The sequence below is a fragment of the Heteronotia binoei genome, chromosome 12 (genome assembly GCF_032191835.1).
Source record: "Heteronotia binoei isolate CCM8104 ecotype False Entrance Well chromosome 12, APGP_CSIRO_Hbin_v1, whole genome shotgun sequence".
Lineage (NCBI taxonomy): Eukaryota > Metazoa > Chordata > Lepidosauria > Squamata > Gekkonidae > Heteronotia > Heteronotia binoei.
Window position 1 is genome coordinate 76,797,949 of NC_083234.1, and position 21,278 is coordinate 76,819,226.

Sequence of the window (21,278 nt, forward strand, 5' to 3'; positions counted from 1 at the left end):
CCCAGAGAGGGGTGGGGCCTGGGAAGACATAAAAGGGCCAAGCCCAGGAAGGGGGTGTTCTTTTCCTAGGAGACAGAGCTGAGGAAGAGCTGCTGCCAGGAGAAACCCTTGCCCTGTGAGGTAGGGCGAGTAGGCTAGGTCTGACTAAGACAGTAGGGACAGTAAGTTCAGACTTGTTAGGACATTTGTTTATTTTTCCCTTCACCCCTTTTACTGTTTTATGCACCTTTTTTGTTACATTGCACAGACCATTAAATAAAGCTTCCCCCCCCCCTGTTGTTCACTCTGCCTGGTCCTCATGCCCATTATTTGGCCTAAGCTAGGGGAGGCTTGGGAGGGTACTCTGGGCCTTCTCAAGGGAGACCCTTAACCCAGAGTGGTGGCAGCAAGTGGTAAGACCCCCCCCCCCCCAGTCATGACAATAGCTTATTTATGACTTCAGTATCTTCGCCTGCCCGCTCTTGCGGGATGGGTTAAAGTGCTAGTGTTGATTCCATCAGAGAAAAATGCCTTCCTATTCCCAAACAGCAGCTATAACAGCTTCAAAACATTTAAGACAGGTAAGCAGGTGTCGCATTTCCCCTCTCTGCAAACAGAAAGCGAGCTTGGCACGGAGAAGTCTGGGTTACAGTTTTTCTTTCTGATGTGTTTGTGGGGGAGCATTCAGAAACGATGCCTCCCACTCACAGTCTGAACTGGGCGTCTGTTCTGCTGTGTCATTCTGTGGCACGAGAGGCTCAGCGTCCGTTGACAGAGTTCCGGCTGGGAAGATCAGTGTGCAGCAAGAACTTCTGAAAGACAGGGAACCTGAGTGAGCACATGGCACAGCGCTGTTTGCAGGAATCAGAAGTTCTTTTGATAACCACCCTGGGGAGTCTTGCTGGCCTCACAGAGAACTGACGGGCCGCAGTGCCTCCTTGATTTCTGCTTCCAATCCTGGAGCTTAGATATGTTCTACCTGCTGGAGACAGAGATGGCTTAGCCTCAGCATCTACAAATGATTAACACGTGACTGATTTCCTGTCGAAAAGAACATTGGCTATGAACTCCGGGTTCAGTGAGCCTTGATTTGGTCTGATCCACCCACTAAATTATTGCCATCTTTGTGCTAGTAGATTCTAACTGTGATCATTGTTTGGGCGAAGGCTGACCTTGCAGATCAGCATGCCTTTGTCTCCTGGACAACCAGTGATGTGGGTCTCTCTCTCTGTTTTCCCCAGGACACACAAGAATTCCTGCGCTGCTTGATGGACCAGCTTCACGAAGAGCTGAAGGAGATGATCGTAGCTGAGACCCGCGACTCCGACTCAAGCGACACAGATGACAAGCGGGAAGGCGACCGCAGTCCCTCAGAGGACGAGTTCCTCTCCTGTGACTCGAGCAGCGACCGAGGTGAAGGAGACGGGCAGAGTAAAACTGGAGGCTCGCTGGTGGAGACGGAGCTGTTGATCCAGGACGAGGCTGGAAGGGGGATCTCTGAAAAAGAGAGGCTGAAGGACCGCAAGTTCACGTGCAGCCACCGGCGGAGCAACTCTGAGCAGGTGGATGAGGATGCGGATGTAGATACCTCCATGATGCCCGTGGATGGCAGGGCTTCCCCGGAAACTCTCCCCGCTCCCACTCCTCGTCCCGCCAGCCCTTCTCGGACCCCAGGTACAGTTGCAGGGCCTGATCTCGCTGCAGAGGAGGGGGGGAAGCACTACCAACTCCCATCAACTTGAGGCCAAGTTAGCTGTCGTGCCTTCCCCTATGGACTCTTGCAGTCCTGCAAAGATGATGTTGCGAGCTTCAGAGATGATGTTGAGAGCCATTTTGGTGTAGTGGTTAAGTGTGTGGACTCTTGTCTGGGAGAACCGGGTTTGATTCCCCACTCCTCCACTTGCACCTGCTGGAATGGCCTTGGGTCAGACATAGCTCTCTTATCTGGGAGAACCGGGTTTGATTCCACACTCCTCCCCTTGCAGCTGCTGGAATGGCCTTGGGTCAGTCAGAGCTCTCGCAGAGGTTGTCCTTGAAAGGGCATTTTCTGTCAGAGCTCTCTCAGCCCCACCTACCTCACGGTGTCTGTTGTGGGGGAGGGGAAGGTGAAAGGAGATTGTGACTGCTCTGAGACTCTTGAGATTCAGAGTATAGGGCGGAATATAAATCCAATATCTTTTTCTTCATACTACCGACGCCCTTGCTTCCCCTCGCAGACTGACAGTTCCCAGTGTTCTTTGGGGAAAGGCGGTTTAACTAGTTTGGCTCTTTAGTGTGCTTCTGCTAAGAAGGTTCCAGGCTTCTCTTTCTCTGTCCTAGCAGGCATCTCTCTCCATTTCATGCCTGACTAAAATGAATGGGAGCTAGGGCCAGGCTGGTATAAAATATTGGGGTGCTCTCCTACATGGGGTGCAAGTTGCTGGGAAGTCTAAGGAACATGAGAGGAGTCCTTCTGGATTAGGCCAAAGGTCCATCTCGTTGAGCATCCAGTTTCCAACAATGGCCAGCGAAATCATTCTAGGAAACCTTGAAGCTGAGCCTCTGATGAGTGGCCTTCGCTTTCTGCTGTTGCCTAGCAATCTGCTTGCAGAAATGCCCGACTGCTGAACACAGAAGCTGTATTTAGCTGTCACGGTCAATAGCCGTTGATGGGCATCTCTTTCTTGCTTTTGTTTGTTGTCCTTGTAAAGCCACTCCATCTTGTGGCAGTGAGTTCTGCAAGTTAATTCGCCGTTGCCCAAAGAAGATTTTCTTTAGATTGTTCAGGATCTGTTGCCAATCATTTTCATGGGGTGACCCAGACTGCTGGAATGGCCTTGGGTCAGCCATAGCTCTCACAGGAGTTGTCCTTGAAAGGGCAGCTGCTGTAAAAAGCTCTCTCAGCCCCACCTACCTCACAAGGTGTCTGTTGTGGCGGGGGGAAGGTAGAGGAGATTGGCCGCCCTGAGATTCAGAGTACAGGCTGGATATAAATCCAGTTTCTTCTCCTTCTTGCGTGAGGGAGCAGAAGAAATTTTCTTCCGTAGAGTTCAGATTTTTTTTTTAACCCCCCCCCCTCTCCTATATCTGTCCTCCCACCCCTCGACTAAAACCCTTTTCTGTCATCCAGTACAAACTCACAGAAGGAGTGAGAGGCCATCTTAATACCTTTGCTAGCAGCTCCACTGCCAGGAGATGAGGCCTGCCCCTTGTCCCTCGGGCCCAGGGGGGCAGAAGCCCTTGCGCTAGAGAGGGCAGCAGTGGGTATTGGTTGGCAGCAGACACCTGGAGTGGGATGGGGGCTGTTTCCACTAGACTGGTGCTTGCAACAGCAATAGTAGTCAAGAACTGGGAACACACAGACACATGAATACAGGAAGCGGCCGTATACTTTGGTCTTTGGTCCCTCAAGGTCAGTATTGTCTGCTCAGAATGGCAGTGGCTCTCCACTGTTTCCCATCCCCTCCTGCCTGGTCCTTTTTTAAACTGGAGATGCCAGGGACTGAACCTGGGGGCTTCTGCAGGCAAAGCAGATGCTGTACCACTGAGCCACCTCTACTGTGGCATTTCTCATCCCATTCAGCTGTTTCAGTACAAAGAGACAAGTCGGGAGCCGCATTCCAACTGAAGCTGAGTTGCTACTATTGTTTGAATCTGTTGTAAGCCCCCTAGAAATAGTTTGATCAAAAAGAAAGGTTTGGGGGAGGGGGAAACACTTTTCAGGACCCTTTCTTTTTTTTGCATCCATGTGGTCAAGCCAAGGAGTTGAATGACTGATGGAGTTGTCAGTATCTAAGAAGAAAGAGACGGCAGATCAGATTGTTATGTATTTTCCTCCCCCCCCCCCACAGAACCGGACAATGAGGCGTTCACTCGCTGCTCCTCTCGACCCTGCAGCCCCATTCACCAAGATGTCCACGCCAAGTTGTCGAGCAGCCCGCCACGTTCAAGTCCAGTCAGGCTGGGACCCTCTTATGTACTGAGAAAAGGTAAGGCCAGAACACATGGGGCAGCTGGAGGTCTGCGGGGAGACGCTTCAACTCACAGAGGGCTTCCATCTCACTCCCTGCTGGGCAGAGATAGAAAGGCATTTGGGTGGGGGGTGACTGGTTAACTTCTAGTGTGCTGCAGCATCCCTGAGGAGCAAAAAAAAAAACAGTTGTAAGTGTATGGCATTGGAGATCTCAAGTCAGGAAATAGGGAAGGAGGGTCAGGGCTGGCCAGGGGATTTTGGCACTCTAAAGCAGGGATGGCCAACAGTAGCTCTCCTGATGTTTTTTTGCCTACAACTCCCATCAGCCCCAGCCATTGGCCATGCTGGCTGGGGCTGATGAGAGTTGTAGGCAAAAAACATCTGGAGAGCTACTGTTGGCCACCCCTGCTATAGACTATACATGCTTCCCAATACAGAATGCACACTTGCCCATAGGGAATAATGGAGCGCACGCTTGTCCATAGGGAGCAATGGAAATTAGGCTGGCTCTAAGGACAGCGATTGCCCCATAGACCAGGGGTGGCCAACGGTAGTTCTCCAGATGTTTTTCCCCCTTCAACTCCCATCAGCCCCAGCCAGCATGGCCAATGGCTGGGGCTGATGGGAGTTGTAGTCAAAAAACATCTGGAGACCTAGCGTTGGCCACCCCTGCCCTAGAGGAATGACTCCCCCCACTCCTACTGTAGGGATGCTGCTCTCCGTGGAGCCTAAAGACAGCACAACCCAAGTTGTAGTGACCGAATAACTAAGAATGCCTTGAAGCAAAATCATACAAATGTGTTCAATAGAAGACTAAATAGCAATAACAGTTCCCTGAAAGTTTCACAGCTCCATCAAAGGTGTCCCAATGAACAGGAGGTTATTGAGTCTTCTATTGAACATGCTTGTATGATTTTGTTTCAATCTATTCTTAGTTATTCGGCCGCTATAACTTGGGTTGTGCTGTCTTTATCCTACAAGTGACCTCTCTCCCTTTAGCAGTTTCTCACTGGAGCCTAGTCTGTGGTTAGCCACAGTGCCGTGCCTTCAGCAGTTGCAGATTAAGAGGCAAAAAAAGCCCACCCGTATTCCTGACCCCTGATGGAAGGGGGGGGAGGGGAGAGGAGCAGGCTCAGCATGGGGGTGCTGCTGGGGTTGCCAACCTCCAGGAGGGCTCTGTGGCATTAAACCCTACTGTGTTGTGACTCATGGGGACAGGGAGCTGGGGAGGGGGGTTGAGAGAAATGCAAGTTGCACAGGGAAGGAACCCCTCCTTCCCAAAGGACACACAGGTGTGATAAGTTCCAGCAAAAACTGCAAAGTTGGTTCTAGGCTTTGCTTTATTTGTGAAGACTAGAAACCTACTGCCCTCCCCCCCACCCCACCCCACCTTCGGCATGTTCTTTGAGGGACTCTGCAGTCCAGCAAACCATGTGTGTAGCACGGCAGCTGAGTGCTCAAGCAGACCTCAAACAGAGGCTAGATGGCCATCTGACAGCAATGTGGATCCTGTGAATTTAGGGGGAGGTGTTTGTGAGTTTCCTGCGCTGTGCAGGGGGTTGGACTGGATGACCCTGGAGGTCCCTTCCAACTCTGTGAGTGGCTCCTGAGCCGCAATTTGGCCACTCCCTCAGTGGAACAGGCTTCCTCCTTGGGAGGTGGTGGGCTCTTCTTCCTTGCTGGTTTTTAAACAGAGACTGGATGGCCATCTGACAGCAATGTGGATCCTGTGAATTTAGGGGGAGGTGTTGTGAGTTTCCTGCACTGTGCAGGGGGTTGGACTGGATGACCCTGGAAGTCCCTTCCAACTCTATGATTCTAAGCATTGCACCAGGAACTCCCTGACTTAATCTCATTTCTGAACTGAGTGAAGCTGCAGACCAGCGTGCATGTACTTGGGAGACAGCCCTATTGAATAACATGGGACTGACCTCTGCGTAGAGCTACTTCCTGTCGGGACTTCAGCCTTCCATCTGCAATATGGGGATGCTGCCGATTCTGACCTACCTCACATAACGGTTGTTAAACTTCCAAGGAGACCGGGTGTGCCTGTGAGACACTGAGCAGAGACATTTATTTCCCTGCTGTGTTCTGCAGCTGCCTTACATTAAGAACCCCTCAGCAAACAGAGCTCCAGCATGACAGGCCAAGGGCAGGGCTGTCTTTTGGCTCATTTCGTGTGTCGGCAGTTCTTAAATGGCAGGAGGCATTCAGAGGAACCCGTGGCCCTCACTGGTATGTGGCATTCTGCCTCTTCATTCTGTTGGATGTGCAGACAACCTTGTAGAAGATGTTATAGAAAGGGGTGGGGGGCTTCGTATGGCTCAGCCCTGTCTCAAGGCAACCCTCTCCATTTGTCCCATCCCATTTCTATTCTGCTGTTCCTCCAAGAAGCTCAGAGCAAGAGACGTGGGTCTCACCTCCTTCACTGTAGCTTCACAATACCCTTGTGAGGCAGGGTAGGCTGAGAGAGGAAGAGAGCATGAATGAGCGAGTGGTTGGCCCAAGTTCACCTGGAGCTGTATGGGGATTTGAACCCAAGTCTCTCCAGTCCTAGTCTTACTTCTGCACTAAGCTAGATTTCCCAGGTCTGCCTTGCAAAGTTAAGTTCCACATTCCCACAGGATCCCAGCAAGGGGGAAATGGGGAGGGCGGGGGGAGAAACAGGAAGGATAATTTAATCCTCTCAAAAGTTTGTGTGTGTAAAATGTTTCCTTGGGATGCTCATTTTTTTTGGGTGGTTCCAAGGTCTCTATGGATAATCCCAGTTCTTTCTAAACAGCTACCACCAATTGAACTTTGGGTGGTTTCTCTATTATTGGCAGATGCTAATCCAGAAACCACATCCTCTGTTACAAAATTCCTAACGCCAGTTCTTGCTGCAAAACGTCAAAGAAGTGGGCTGTTCTAATGATTGTCATAGGATAGCAAATCCTATATATATTTAACTTACTGGAGGGTTTTACTTGTATTCCAATTGCAATTAGAGTGACTACTTTGATTTTATGTTATTAGAGATTTTCTAGCTTTTTTACCTCCTTTTATATTGTTATAGGTTTTAAATATTTTATTTTGGAATGCTGTTTCTGATTTTGGTACTTTACAATCCTATGATGACTAGTATTGTATATTCCAGGGGTGGCCAACCGTAGCTCTCCAGATGTTTTCTGCCTACAACTCCCATCAGCCCCAGCCAGCATATTCGCTAAATATTTATGCTAATTGTTGGAATTTTGGCTTAAGACCTTTGGTCAAATGAGCTAATAAAAGGATGATTGGTTTCGGAAAGAAAACGTTCAGTTGCTACTCTGTGTGCTCAGCTTCCCTGGAAATCTGCCAGGAGACAGCAAGGTAACTTCCCCCCCATCCTTCTGCAGCCCAGATGCAGGCCTCTGGAAAGAAGAAGAAGGAGGTCCGATACCGCAGCGTCATCTCCGATATCTTCGACGGCTCCATCCTGAGCCTTGTGCAGTGCCTCACCTGTGACAGAGTGCGTCTCCTTACTGCTGCTGATCAAGTAAAAATGGCAAGGGACTGGCTCTTTTGGGGTCCCCTCCTGTGGGGAAGGGGGTCTTGACTTGCCCTGTGGGGTGTTGAGGGCTGAGGTGTGCTCGGGCCTTGTGAAGATGCGCAGGTGTGTGTTTGGGAAGCCTTGTGGGGGAAACAGATCTCGTGCTTGCAGGACCGCCACTGGGAACCCTTTTCAGCATTCCCAAAACTTGATGTTTTGCCAGAATTCTAGCAGGGATCCGTTCCCCTTTTTTTCTCAGTGAAAAATAGGAAGTCTGCTAATGTATGAGGCCTAAGAAGCTGCCATAAGTAAGACCCAAGTCCCAGGCAGAGAAAGGTCCTGTTGCTTGAGATCTGGAGTCTCGTTTTGCCTCCAGAACTGTCAGTGATCAATAAACTGCCATTTATGAAGTGGACTGTTTATGTTTCCTAAACTGCTGGGGTCTTGACGTATTGCAAAGACTGAAGAGGCTATTGCATGGCCCCCTTATATGCAATTAGATTCAACCATTACATTTTTAAGTAAACACTGTGAGAATAGCATACCAATAATCCAGACCTGGCAAGGCACTTGGCATAAATGGAAGGAACGGCTCTCAGTAGCAGCCAACAAACTCTTAATCCAATAGCACAGGTACCGGCGTATTAAGCACAATATATCATTCAAAACCTCACCGGTTGGATTATCACTCTCACACAAAAAGTGTGTAAACAAACATTTAGTGCACAATTTATAGTAAGTCTGTACAGCAAAACAATAGAGCAAACACCCTCCCTGCGCTCCCCCAGGCTGTTTTCCTAAAGTGCGCCTCAGAGGCCCCGCCTTCAGGCGCTTCTCACGGTCCGGAATCTGGGTGGAGACAGGGGCCTCGTTCTGCTCAACTTCTCGCAAAGATCAAAAGACCGTATTTCCTGGTTTCGTTGGTTTAACCCTTTGTCAGTCTTCTCTCAATGCCGCTTTAACTGGAGCCACAGTAGCAATGAATTCAGTCACAGATCAATGCATACACGCTCAAGTCTCCGCTGCCGGCATGCAACAAAACTGTAGGAAATCCAGGAAATACGGTCTTTTGATCTTTGCGAGAAGTTGTTTTAAACAATTTTATTGATAACATATGGTAACAATTTCCATTAATAACTTCTTTTCATCTATCCCATATGCTTCTTTCTAATCACCCCTCCCCCTGTTACTTGACCCCCGCCAGTGTTATTTACTCAAAATACTAACATTAAAAGGTACCCTTAATTCCTAAGAACTAAAATTAATATTCTTCTTCTAAAGTTTAATCATTATCAACAATTGTCCAAAGTCCTTTTACTTTCCACTCGTCTTCTACATAACTTCTAAATTTTTTCCACTCCCTTTTAAAATCTTCTAAATCATAGTCTCTTAAAGTTCTTGTTAATTTGTCCATCTCACTCCATGTCATAACTTTTACAATCCAATCCCATTTTTCTGGTATTTTTTCTTGCTTCCATAACTGCGCATATATTGCCCTACCAGCTGAAAGCAAATACCAAATTATAGTTCTATCTTCTTTTGGAAATTTTTCCATTTGTAATCCCAACAGAAAAGTCTCTGCAGCTTTCTTGAATTCATATCCCAAGATCCTAGAAATTTCTTGTTGAATCATCTGCCAAAACGTCACAGCTCAGCTTCCCAATCTGCTTTGCTCATGTATTTGGTTGCAAGAGTCCTTCCTGTGTTTGGGAAACCTCCCTGGGAAAAAGCAAGCCCTGAAGCTCTCTTTGTCCCATGCGGTGACTTGCAGGTCTCCACCACCGTCGAGACGTTTCAGGACCTGTCGCTGCCCATCCCCGGGAAGGAGGACCTGGCCAAGCTGCACTCTGCTATCTACCAGAATGTGCCGGCCAAGACGGGAGCCTGCGGGGACAACTACGCCTCCCAGGGGTGGATTGCGTTTATCATGGAGTATATCCGAAGGTACAGGGGCCTCAGAGGGGGTGGTTGCAGGTGGGATTGCGGGACTGGAAACGTGAAGAAAGAAATAAAGAGATCCAGTCTTTTTGAGCCTGCGGGCATATTTGGAATTCTGACACGGCACAGTGCATGCAGCAACAAAATGGCTGCCGCGGGAGGTGGAGCCAGCCACAAAATCATTGCTACAGCTTAGCTTCAGTAACACAGTGCAGAGCCTTGTGCTTTGGTGGCAGCTGCCAGTCAGATCTCCAATAGCCTTCTGAGTACCAAGCTCCCGCCGGAGGTTGGGGGGGCAGGGGATCCCCCCCCCCTGTTTTGAGGGGGCCCAAACTGCCAGCACAGAGCAGGCCACTGTGGGAATCCCCACCCCCAAACAGCCCTATCGCTGCGTGATGTGCCCTGGGCACGTCGCGCCGCGGATGCTCTAGGATTCGTGGTAAAACTTACCATAAAGTTTTATCATGAATCCTAGAGTGTCCACGGCATGACACGCCCGGCTTGATGACGTCACTTCCAGTTGATGTCACTGTGCCACGTGTGCTATACGCACGTGCAAAAAAAGTCCCCCACCGGAGCAGTGGAAGGACTTGGCAACTCTGAGCGTCAGTCAGAAGCCTTGCTGGCTCCACCCACTTGGCTGGCCCCAGAAAAGGTGTTGCAGGCGCCACAGAGGGGACCCTGGGCTAGGTTCTGCCACAGCCCTGGCCCTTCCCCCCAATCCAGAGAGGGAAGTGCTCATGAGTAATGATGGGGTGGCATCCGAGACTTGAGTCACAGCCGGGTGCATTCCTTGGGGAAACCCTGGGCAGCTGCTCTTTCCCAGAGGAGACGTTAATCTGTCCCATCCGTGTTGGCTGGAACTGGCCAGGTAGTAAATATTCCCAGTAGTAAGTCTGGATGAGCAGTGAGATGCCAGCTGCCTTCCCCTGAAGACCTGCGGGGAATCTGAGAAGGGTATGGTCTGGATGAGGCCTTGGCACCCTGTGACCTGCTGGTCATCTGCAAGAAGCTAGATTTTGATGCCGTTGGGTAAACATTTGTCCTGAAGACATCTGTAGGAATGAAGCCTTCTTGGACGGGAATGCTGAAAGTCTAAAGCGAGTCAGTCCCAAGTAATGTTATCGTCTCCTGCCCTTTTTTTCTGAACAGGTTTGTGGTGTCCTGCATCCCCAGCTGGTTTTGGGGTCCTGTGGTCACCCTGGAGGACTGTCTGGCTGCCTTCTTTGCTGCTGACGAACTGAAAGGTACATTTTGCGATGGGGGGGCAAGGAGGGGAACACTTTAGAAAGTGATTCACAAAAGCTCCTCCCCTGCCAGAAACTTTGTGAGTCTTGAAGGTGCTCCTGGAGTCTTGCGCTTTTCTTCTGCTACAGACAGACTAACAGGGCTACCTGCCTTGATTTATCCTGTTGAGAGTTATTACTCCCAAGGAACAGTGCAGTGCTAAAAAGAGCTTGGCTCGATTCCTTTGTGGGGTGAGTGCAGCTCCAGTGTATTGTCCCACCACCTGGAGAGGAAGGCGTGCATTTATAAAGACCCCGCTCAGCTGGACATTGTTTTCCTGTCCTTCACAGCTGCCATTTTCACTGCTGGTGCTGCCAGAGAAATCCTTTTTAAAAAACCAAAATAGGTTACTTATAATGGTGTACGGATTCCTGAATTTTCCGGAAGGCCTTCTGGTGCTGGGGCAGAGAAAGTGGAAACCACGGGGGCCTGGCGGAGGAAAGTACCCAGAGATGCTTCCATGCAGAAGCTCTCTTGCCAAGCTCTCTTGCTCTCTGGGCCTGTAGCAATTGCAGTTGTGCTAGAAGGAACATTGAGCATCCTTGCTGCGTGGAAGCAGCTGGCACGAGCTTTGACCTCCTCCTAAGGGAAGCCTTTGGAAACAGCAGGGCCCCGAAGGGCTAATAGGGAGGGGGGCAGCAGTCTTCTCCTTTCCTCGGTGAGGCTGTTTCAAGTGAGGGTGCCCAGTGATGGGCAGAGTCAGATCTGCCATACGTCCAAGATGGCACCAGGAGGAGGACCTGCTCTGTGGATCCAGAGTTGGGGCTTTGCCACTCTCCCTCTGTGCCAGCCTGTCATGACTCAGGGGTCTTACCACTTGCTGCCACCACTCTGGGTTAAGAGCCTCCCTTGAGAAAGCCCAGAGTCCCCTCCCAAGCTCTTCAGGCCTCCCTTAGCTTAGGTCAAATAATGGGCGTGAGGACCAGGCAGAGTGAACGAGGGGGGGATATAACAAAAAGGTCAGTGCAATATAACAAACAAGGTGCATAAAACAGTAAAAGGGGTGAAGGGAAAAATAACCAAATGCCCTAACGCGTCTGAACTTACTGTCCCAGTCAGACCTGGGACTACTCACCCTACCTCACAGGGCGAGGGTCTCTTCCTGGCAGCAGCTCCTCCTCAGCTCTGCCTCCTAGGAAAGGAATGCCCATTTTCTGGGCTTGGCCTTTATATATTCTCTTCCCAGGCCCCACCCTCTCGGCTTGTTTTCTGCCAAAACCCTTGCTACCCAATCAAAGGGATAGAGGGGATCTTGGGAAATGTAGGCTCTTCCCAGTACTCCTAAGCAGGCTTCCCTAGGGCCTGCAGGCCTCACTAGGCCCAGGATCATGACACAACCTCTGTGCTAACTCCAATGCTGGAAATCGAAACAGATGAAACAAACTACTGGGGGGGGAGGGTGACCCCTTCTGGCGCTTGTGCTGAAGTCTCCCTTTCCTCTTCTTGCAGGTGACAACATGTACAGTTGTGAACGGTGTAAGAAGTAAGTCTCCGGCCTCCTTTTTCGAACCCTCTCTTTTTTTCCTGCAGGCGTCTCATCCCACGGCGCTCTTTGAGGGCTGTTTTCTTTCAGTTTCCTCTCAGAGTTGTTTGATGGGGATGCTGTAATGGTGATGGGAGACCTTAAACACTGGGTCCCAACAGGAAGGGAGACCAGTAACTGTGATGCAGAGTCCACAGTGATGCTGGGGTTTTGACATGCTCTGTATATGTGACTTGGGACTGGGAAGAGGATGTCCAAAGCTGGTGGCCGATCAAGGGGGGAAGGGGGCAGAGACAACTTGGGAGTCTTAGCCCACCCCTCAAAATCTCCCCAGAGCTTGAGGAGACTGACCACACCTCTGCTGACGGACTGTTGGCTGCTCTCAATGTACCTTTTGGGGGTGTGCTGGCTCTCACCAGGGTGGAGTGGGGGGGTTGGTCAGTTTACGCCTTCATGCCTATGGAGCCCCCAAAGCAGGTGGAGACTGGCTCGCTGTGTTTTTCATCTGTATGAGGCCCCAGCCATTTTGCAACTGGGTAGAGTGGTTTGTCTTTCCTCCCCAGTCCAAATATATTTCCCGTCCTTAATTTTTAAACCTTTCACAATCCACAGGGAGCAGATGGCGAAACAGGACAATATCCCAGAACAACACTGTACAAAGCTCCCTTGTCCCAAACTGGCTATTGATATGTTAAAAACAAGCGTTTTGGCACCTTGCTTAAATCCTTTTTATGAACAATAATTGCTTTTAATAATTGATTTTTAAAGAAAACGCCTTCTATCATTCAGAATCTTTTTTGTTTCGTTACATAAATTCATTGCATGCTTGAGCTCTTCCATATTGGATTTATAACCTATTAAAATGGAAAGAGCCTTTTTAGCAGTTGAGGAGGGGGAGGCAACAGAGCGGGGCTTGCAGAAGACGGGCACCTCCTCCTGCTGTGATTTGTACTCTTCATCATTTCCTTGAGTCATTTTTCTCTCTTATCTCTCACTCTCCAGATTGCGGAATGGTGTTAAATACTGCAAAGTCCTCCGACTCCCTGAGGTGAGGCTTTCAGGGGGGAGCTTTTAACGCAGCTGGTTGCTGGCAGTTCCGGCTCCTTTGCATAGTAGTTGTATCCGTGGATTAAGAACACAGGAAGAGCCCTGCTGGATGAGACCAGTGAGGCTCCATCTCATCCAGCATCTTGTCTCACAAAGTGGCCAGCCGTTCCCTCTGGAGGGCCAACAAAAGGTCATGGAGGCCGAGGTCTTCCCTTGTGTTGTCACCTGGCACTGGCATTCAGGGCTGGAGGTTCCCCCTCAGTCACCAGGGCTAAGAACTCATGAGAAAACTTCCCTCCATTCATCAATCTAGTCCCCTTTTAAAGGTTTCTACGCCTGTGGTTATCACTACATCCTCTGGCAGGGAATTCCACATTTTCATCACTCTCTGTGTACAGAAGTACTTCCTTTTGGCAGGGCCTTGGGTCAGCCATAGCTCTGGCAGAGTTGTCCTTGAAAGGGCAGCTTCTGGGAGAGCCCTCTCAGCCCCACCCACCTCACAGGGTGTCTGTTGTTGGGGAGGAAGGGAAAGGAGATTGTGAGCCGCTCTGAGACTCTGCGTGGAGGGCGGGATATAAATCCAATGTCGTCGTCTTCTTTTGTCCATCCTGAACCTACCACCTGTCCGCTTCATTGGATGTCCTCAAGTTCTAGTATTTGGGGAGAGGGAGAAAAGCTCTCTCCGCTCCGTGCATAATTTTAGAAACCTCTATGGTGTGCCTCTGTTGGTTGTCACTTTGTAAACTAAAAAATTCGACACTCTTTGAGTCTTTCCTCATAGTAAGGTTGAAGTGACTGATTCTGTTAAAAGAGCAACTTGGGAGCTGAAGAGACCACACGGGATGGGCCCGGTCCAGAAAAATGGCTGGGAAGGTCCGAGGTCCATGAGGCTTATGAACCCCTGGACCGCAGACCTCTACTTTTAACAGACTGGGTTGTGGTCCGTTTGGTCCGGGACACTGCACAGCTTACAAATTCCCTTTAAATGGCTTCTGCAAAGCCACGCAGCAGACAAGTGAAGGCCGAGTGGGTGAGCTGCTCAGCCATCGGACTCTCACTGCGTGGCTTTGCAAAAGCCATTTAAAGGGACTGCTTTCCCCTTTAAATGGCTTTTGCAAGTCCTGCTGACGTGGACCTTACAAACCTCCTGGGAGGGTCGTGGGAAGTCTGTATTGGCGGGACAGCATGGACCATGAACTAGAGTCTGCTCTGTGCCCATCCCTAAAGACCACAGTGTGATCCCGCATTAAAAAAAAAGAATTATAAAGAGATTGGGTTGCTTTTCCTTCCCCTGATACATACGGTATAGAGTCAGTGGCTCTTGAACTATGTTCTGTGCACCCTGGGCTTTTATGAAAACTTCTCCTAAGAACAGCTCAGACCAGCGCTCCATCTAAGCTAGCATCCTGTTTCTCAGAGCAGCCACCCAGGTGCCACTGAGATGTCCACAAGCAGGACACGCGCTTCCCCCACTTCAGCAACCCTCTGCCTGTGGAACTTCCAGCGGCTTTTCCTTTCGGGCAGGTCAGGAATGGCAGACAAACTCCCTTGAAAGGAGCCCATCCTGCTGCCGCTTGCAGATCCAACCCTGGGGTGGTTCTCTCTCTGAAGCAACAACCCCACCCCCAGCCGACAATTTGCTCTTGCCTTGCCTGAGTCAAAGACGTGATCCCAAATCTGCCAGATGCTCCCCTGCAACGCTGTGGATGAGTGGTTAGACCTGCCGTCCCAGATTGTCCAGTAAATGAGGAGCCCCTGATGAGTTTCCCAGGAGCTGTGGGGTCTCCTGGCCTGAAGAGCTTGGTTCAGACAGGGCACTGACTGGCTTGTGTTCCAGATGTGGAGGCAAAGAAGGGCCTGCATTCCTCACCTCCTCCCTGCTTCCTACCGCAATGCCTGGGTGTTGTTTCCAGCTGCTCAGCCATGCCAGATACTGGCAAAGTCTCGCTAGACATGAAGCCCTGATCCAACTGTAGCAGTGGCGTGTATGTGTGTGTGAGAAGTCAAAGGCTTGGCTCTCAAAGAGATCCCAGGGCTGCTGTCCACGGGTGGCTTCCAGTCACCATTTTGTATCCTGCTGCATCAGTTGTTTGCACCTTGTTCCTCCCCTCCCCTAGATCCTGTGCATCCACCTGAAGCGCTTCCGGCACGAGGTCATGTACTCCTTCAAAATCAACAGCCACGTCTCCTTCCCCTTGGAAGGGCTGGACCTCCGGCCTTTCCTGGCCAAGGAGAGCGTCTCCCAGGTCACGACCTACGACCTCTTGTCTGTCATCTGCCACCACGGCACTGCAGGCAGTAAGTCTTCTCTTCTCATGGTGGTTTGCCTGTGTCCAGAAGGTCCGTTTGGGACTGAGTTGACCTGAACTAGGGGGGTGGGAGCCGAGAGGTTAGGAATATGGCAGCACTCCCGCCCAGAGTGTGATCCATCCTGTTGCCTTTCTGATCTCTCAGTTGGTGTGCGCTTTCTAAACATCGGAGGCCACAGTCCAGCCTGTCTGTCGCAACTAGCAGCCACTACTAAGTCCATCTTCTACATACGGAGGGTTGTGATGCACTGAGGGATTTTGAGGTGATGTTGCCTCTTTCCGTGATTGGCTGAGCTGCTCTGACATCAGAGAGAGACAAGAAATGGGTAAAGAAGGCAGAGGCCTCAGGAGTATGAAGGCGGATTTAAAATTGGAAGGTCGGGAAGGCCTAGATGTCAGCTCTGGGACTATCCTCAATTAAAGAAGGCTTCCAGTGTAGTCAGAAAGCTGGCTTTATTGATTGACAGATAGAAGCAGTAGTGATACGCGTCTGTGTCAGAACTGGCTCACTTTTTGGGTGGCCTGTCCTTTTATACCTCATCTAGGGCCATTATGCAGCCTGCCAAAACTTCGGTGCAAAAAGCTCACACAACACAGTACAAGCTGGTTCCCACCAACACCTTTAGTTTATTACACATGTAGCAGTCTGAGCTGTCTCTGAGAAGAGATGAAGCATCCTTGAGACAGAGACTTCACTCCTTTCACTAGGGTAGAAACGGATACGTGATTGTTACAGTGGACAGAGCAAAGCCCAAGTGAAGCAGGCGCAGTGTACCCTCCCCTATCTGGGGAGGGAAGGTGGCTCAGTGGTCGAACATCTGCTTGGCAAGCAGAAGGTCCCAGGTTCAATCCCCGGCATCTCCAACTAAAAAGGGTCCAGGCAAGTAGGTGTGAAAAACCTCAGCTTGAGACCCTGGAGAGCCACTGCTGGTCAGGGGAGGGACGGTGGCTTAGTGGCAGAGCATCTGCTTGGTAAGCAGAAGGTCCCAGGTTCAATCCCCGGCATCTCCAACTCAAAAGGGTCCAGGCAAGTAGGCATGAAAAACCTCAGCTTGAGACCCTGGAGAGCCGTTGCCAGTCTGCGTAGACAAGACTGATTTTGATGGACCAGGAGTCTGATTCAGTATAAGGCAGCTTCATATGTTCATATATGTTCATATTATAAGACAGAGACATTTCAGCATACAGAAATATAAAAATGGCAAAAGCCCTTGACGCTAGCGAGCAGAGATTGACCTGAGCAGAGCTGAGAAAAGGCCCCTACTGATCAGCTAAATGTTTGAACTGCTTAGCTTACGAGGCCTCTGGTTTTCATTGTAAATTCCATTTGTGCCTGTGGACAACACAGTGTTGTGTAGCAGTGCGTTCCAAATGCTGAAGGAGTGCTGGGTTGTGTCCATCTTCCGATCTGCATGTCGGTTTCAGCGGGTGAAGCGTGCTCAAGGGGCCTTCTCCTTTTGCAGGTGGGCACTACATCGCTTACTGCCAGAACGTGATCAACGGCCAGTGGTATGAATTTGACGACCAGTATGTCACGGAGGTGCATGAGACGGTTGTGCAGAATGCAGAAGCCTACGTCCTGTTCTACAGGTGAGGGCAGTTGGCCCAGAAGGGCATTCCTGGCTGGAAACGTTTCTAGAAATAAGAAAGACATTGGCCTGGAGAAGGTGTGGCTTCCAGGGGAGGGAAATGGAAATGCCTTTTAAAAAAGAATTCTGCCTTTTGAAAATGGGAGCTGATCTAACCGTGATGCCTAATAAGGTAGGGGGATCTTGAAACAGAAGTGTGGACTGGGCAGGTTTTGGAATGCACCTAGCATTAAGAACATTCCCTGAATGTGAAAAGCCAAACAAAACTCTTAAAACACGCACATCTCTAGAAGGGGGATATTGGTCTAGCTGTTTTATATTGCATTAAGTTTCTTCTTAAGAGGTTTTTTTTTAAGCATTCAAAATAGCCTGAAGTGCTGTATACATGTGCACTCCATTCTGCTGCATGCATGAGCCCAGCCTGGGGGGGGGGGGCAACTGCTCCAAAAGCTCCCTTGTTTGGAGTGCAGCAGTACAGCGAAGCCTGATTTGTTTGCCAATCTGCAAAACAGAAGATTGGAAGATATGCTGATTGACTCTCTTTTCTTGGAATGGTTTTGTTTCCCAGCATCTGATATTCCTTTAGTGGGTCAGAGGAGCAGTGCCCTCGGTGGATGTAGGTGGGCTCTCTCTCACATCTGCCTCATTCTCTCCCAACCCCCCGTCAGTTGTCCCTCACTCAGTTCCTACAGTCCCTGCACCAGTGCTGTGCTTGATGTGATGCTGGAGTGGGTGAGATGTCCTTGTTTGTGACCTGGGCAGCTTGTGCTACTTCTCTCTCTCTCTCTCTCTCTCTCTCTCTCATCCCACCCTTCCTCAGAGAAACTCAGGGGAGCATAATGGTCCATTTTAGCCATAGAACAGCTCTGTGAGAGAGTTTAGGCTGAAAAAGAGAGTGAGGTCAAAGGTAACCAATGAACTTCTTGGTAGAGCGAGGATTGGATCCTTCATCCCCTAGACCAGGGGTGGCCAATGGCAGCTCTCCAGATGTTTTTGCCTACAACTCCCATCAGCCCCAGCCAATGGCCATGCTGGCTGGGGCTGATGGGAGTTGTAGGCAAAAAAACATCTGGAGAGCTACCATTGGCCACCCCTGCCCTAGACACTCTAACCCTGGAGTTTTCAACTTTGCTGAGCCTTGTGGTTATATTTGGAATTCTGATGTGGCATGATTCATGCAGCAACAAAATGGCTGCTGCAGAAGGCGGAGCCAGACACAGAAATGATTGCCACAGCTTAACTTCCGTAACGCGGGGTAGATCCTTGCACTGTGGTGGCAGCTGCCAGCAAAGCAACATTTAAAAATAACCTGTACAGCCAATCAGAAGTCTTGCTGGACAAAAGCCTGACCTGACCCCTCCCACTTCCTAAAAACACTCGGCGAGGCGCAGAAGAGGTGTTGGTGGGCGCCGGGACGTGCACAGACGTCATGTTGGGGAACTCTGCTCTAATCAGTACATTGCACTGATTTATGTGACTCTTCCTCACCTACAAAATAACCCAGTGGTGCCAGATGGGGCAGGGAGGGCCTGGCACTGGCTGTTTTCTGCTCTGGCCCACCACCGTCTCTCTCTCTCTCTCTGGCCTCTCCCCTCCCAGGAAGAGCAGCGAGGAGGCCGTGCGGGAGCGTCAGAAGGTGGTTTCCTTGGCCACCATGAAGGAGCCCGGCCTGCTGCAGTTCTACATCTCCCGGGAATGGCTTAACAAATTCAACACCTTTGCCGAGCCCGGCCCCATCACCAACCACACCTTCCTCTGCTCCCATGGAGGTGAGGGGGCTGCTCCGGGTCGGGAAGGTCGCTGTGGCTGTGCTGAAAGGTGGGGAGCCCCTTCCAAAAGTGGGGGGCAGGAAGTGTAGGGGGAATTCCCTCTGGAAGCTATCCAGGATTGCATCTGGTCTGTTCACTTAATTTGAATGGTGCTTGTGTACGAAGGATGGGCACAGAATGCCAAAATGGCGGTTCGTGGTTCATGTGATTGCCCAAACCAGAGGTTTGTTTTGTAATGTTGTATGGTTGCTGAACCAGTTCGTGGTTTATTGTTTGGTTTGGAAGTTGTAAAACTCACTGGGAGTCTCTAGGAGGCTCTCCTCCACCCACCTTCCAAGTTTGGTGAAGACTGGACTTGGAATGTCTGAGTTAGAGCCCCCCCAAGCAGGAAAGCTCAGCTTCAGCTTCAGCAAGGAGAACTAACTCTTCTCTCTTCGTGCTGCAGAATGAGAGCTCCATGATTGGCTCCTGGAGCTGCCAGTCAAGCTATGGACAAACTGCTATGAGTGTTTCTAGGGCTCCTGGAAGTCCACCCCCAGCAACGGCGATCAAACAAACTAGTTTGGAACAAGCCACAAATTAGCCCATTTTGAGCACAAATCGCAATTCGTGGTTCAGTTCGTGCCCATGCCTAGTGGAGTCTTTCTCTCCCATTCTCCCGCTCGGGGGAGGTTTAAAGCAGATTAGATTGTTACAGCACAGAAATTACACCTCATTTAAATTGTCGGGAACAGCTTAAATCTTGGCCGTTATTATTGATCAGCACTTCTGTTCAGGGAACGGCTGCTTCCTGAGCCCCTTCGCAGCCTGTTTTCCTGTGCTGAAAGGAGACTTCAGCCCCGCCCTGCATTAGAGGCCTAACTTTGGTAAAGTTGTAAGACCTGGGCCCGACCTCACAGAGTTTGGTCTGGTGCCTGCATGGCACATCCATCCCTTTACATCCATCCTGGCTGTTTGTTGCTCTGGGGTTGGACTAGATGACCCTGGAAGTCCCTTCCAACTCGATGATTCTGTGCTCCTCCCTGATGTGGGGTTTCCCAAATGAGTTGTGCCCATTGGGCCAGGAGGTGAGTGGATTCCATTTGGAGCAGAAGGTCCTGCTGGCTCCATCTCCACCTGCTGGTACCTCAGGGCAGGTGTCCTTTTCTCCTCGCACGTGTATAGCAAGGAGCTTAGTTACTGCAACCCTGCCTTTTCCCGAAGAGCACACCATAGGAAGGACATGCCGTTTTAACCCTCTTGTTCATTTGCAGGCATCCCTCCAAATAAATACCATTACATCGATGACCTCGTGGTGATTCTTCCCCAGAACGTATGGGAGTACTTGTACAACAGGTAGGAAGGCATCTCTGCTCTGTAGTGCTGAGGCGGCTTTGATTCTGGCTGTGTGACCCTTTTACCCTTCCGGGGCTAAGATAGCCTCTTCCAGGCATGCAAAGGCTAGCTTCATAGGAGCGGTGCCAAGAACTGTGGATGGGATTCTTTGAGGGGGAGGGGAATGTCTCACTCTTTCCCTGTGCACAGGCTTTGAAGCGCTCACATGACAACTAGATATGAGGGCCTTGCAAATGCAGACTCCTTACCCCCACCTCATTAGCTGCACAGTTCAGAATCCTGTGATTCCTGGGACCTGTCTTTTTGAGATCCAGCTTCTAGTCCTTTGACTGCTGAGAGAGGCTGGCCAGCACATGGGAGCGAGGAGCCAAAAATGGGGGCTGGTAGACACCTGCAACTCTGCATAATTGCATCTTCCCCAAGGCTAGGGAAAACCTTCAGTTTGCCCACCTCCGGCATTGCAGGAAGAAGAGTCCCTGTTGTAGATGCGTGGAGTAGGGGTTACCACCCTCCAAGTGGTTATAGAATGAAAGAAAAGCCCCAGAGTGACAAAAGACTTGAGTACTTCACAACACGCTAAGGTATTTGGCATCTGTAATTAAGAACAATATGTAAAGTCACAAAACCCACTATGACAAGGAAGATTCCACAAACAACAAAGTAATACGACTTGCAATGTGAGTCAGTGCAGTAACTCCTTCAGAGGACGCTGAGCCTAGGAGTAGAAGGATCATATTTCAATCCAGAGGAAGGCTATAGACTTCCTGACAGCTAGAAGACTTTTTTCCCCTCTTGGAATTTATTTCAGACATTGGGATGTTGCTCTGAGATTTATGTGAGCTGAAGACTAAGGATCCCTGAAACCGGACATCATCAGTTACCGGTACAGCTCTGCTTCCTTTAGGTGGCCAAGTCTGAAGTGGCTGTAGAAGAAATACTGTTGGCTGAACCACACTCTCGGACTGGCTTGAGATCTCTTTGTTACTTTTGTACTGAGTTACTGCACTGTGCCACATTGCAAGTTAGAACATAAAGAACATAAGAGAAGCCATGTTAGATCAGGCCAATGGCCCATCCAG

General features: G+C 50.1%; 1 protein-coding gene across 3 annotated transcripts in view; it reads left to right on the forward strand.

The window, feature by feature from the left end:
* The window catches only part of USP20 (ubiquitin specific peptidase 20), a 41,978-nt gene that overhangs the window by 14,664 nt on the left and 6,036 nt on the right, over positions 1 to 21,278 (forward strand). For 2 of the 3 annotated variants that reach the window (XM_060251815.1, XM_060251817.1), the window contains 11 exons: positions 1,221 to 1,653; positions 3,810 to 3,947; positions 7,309 to 7,448; positions 9,214 to 9,386; positions 10,533 to 10,627; positions 12,117 to 12,150; positions 13,153 to 13,198; positions 15,315 to 15,495; positions 16,970 to 17,096; positions 18,695 to 18,864; positions 20,118 to 20,199. In XM_060251815.1, the coding sequence (XP_060107798.1) occupies positions 1,221 to 1,653; positions 3,810 to 3,947; positions 7,309 to 7,448; positions 9,214 to 9,386; positions 10,533 to 10,627; positions 12,117 to 12,150; positions 13,153 to 13,198; positions 15,315 to 15,495; positions 16,970 to 17,096; positions 18,695 to 18,864; positions 20,118 to 20,199 (1,619 nt within the window). The remainder of the gene's footprint in view (positions 1 to 1,220; positions 1,654 to 3,809; positions 3,948 to 7,308; positions 7,449 to 9,213; positions 9,387 to 10,532; positions 10,628 to 12,116; positions 12,151 to 13,152; positions 13,199 to 15,314; positions 15,496 to 16,969; positions 17,097 to 18,694; positions 18,865 to 20,117; positions 20,200 to 21,278) is intronic. The other variant, XM_060251816.1, reaches the window with a different exon arrangement.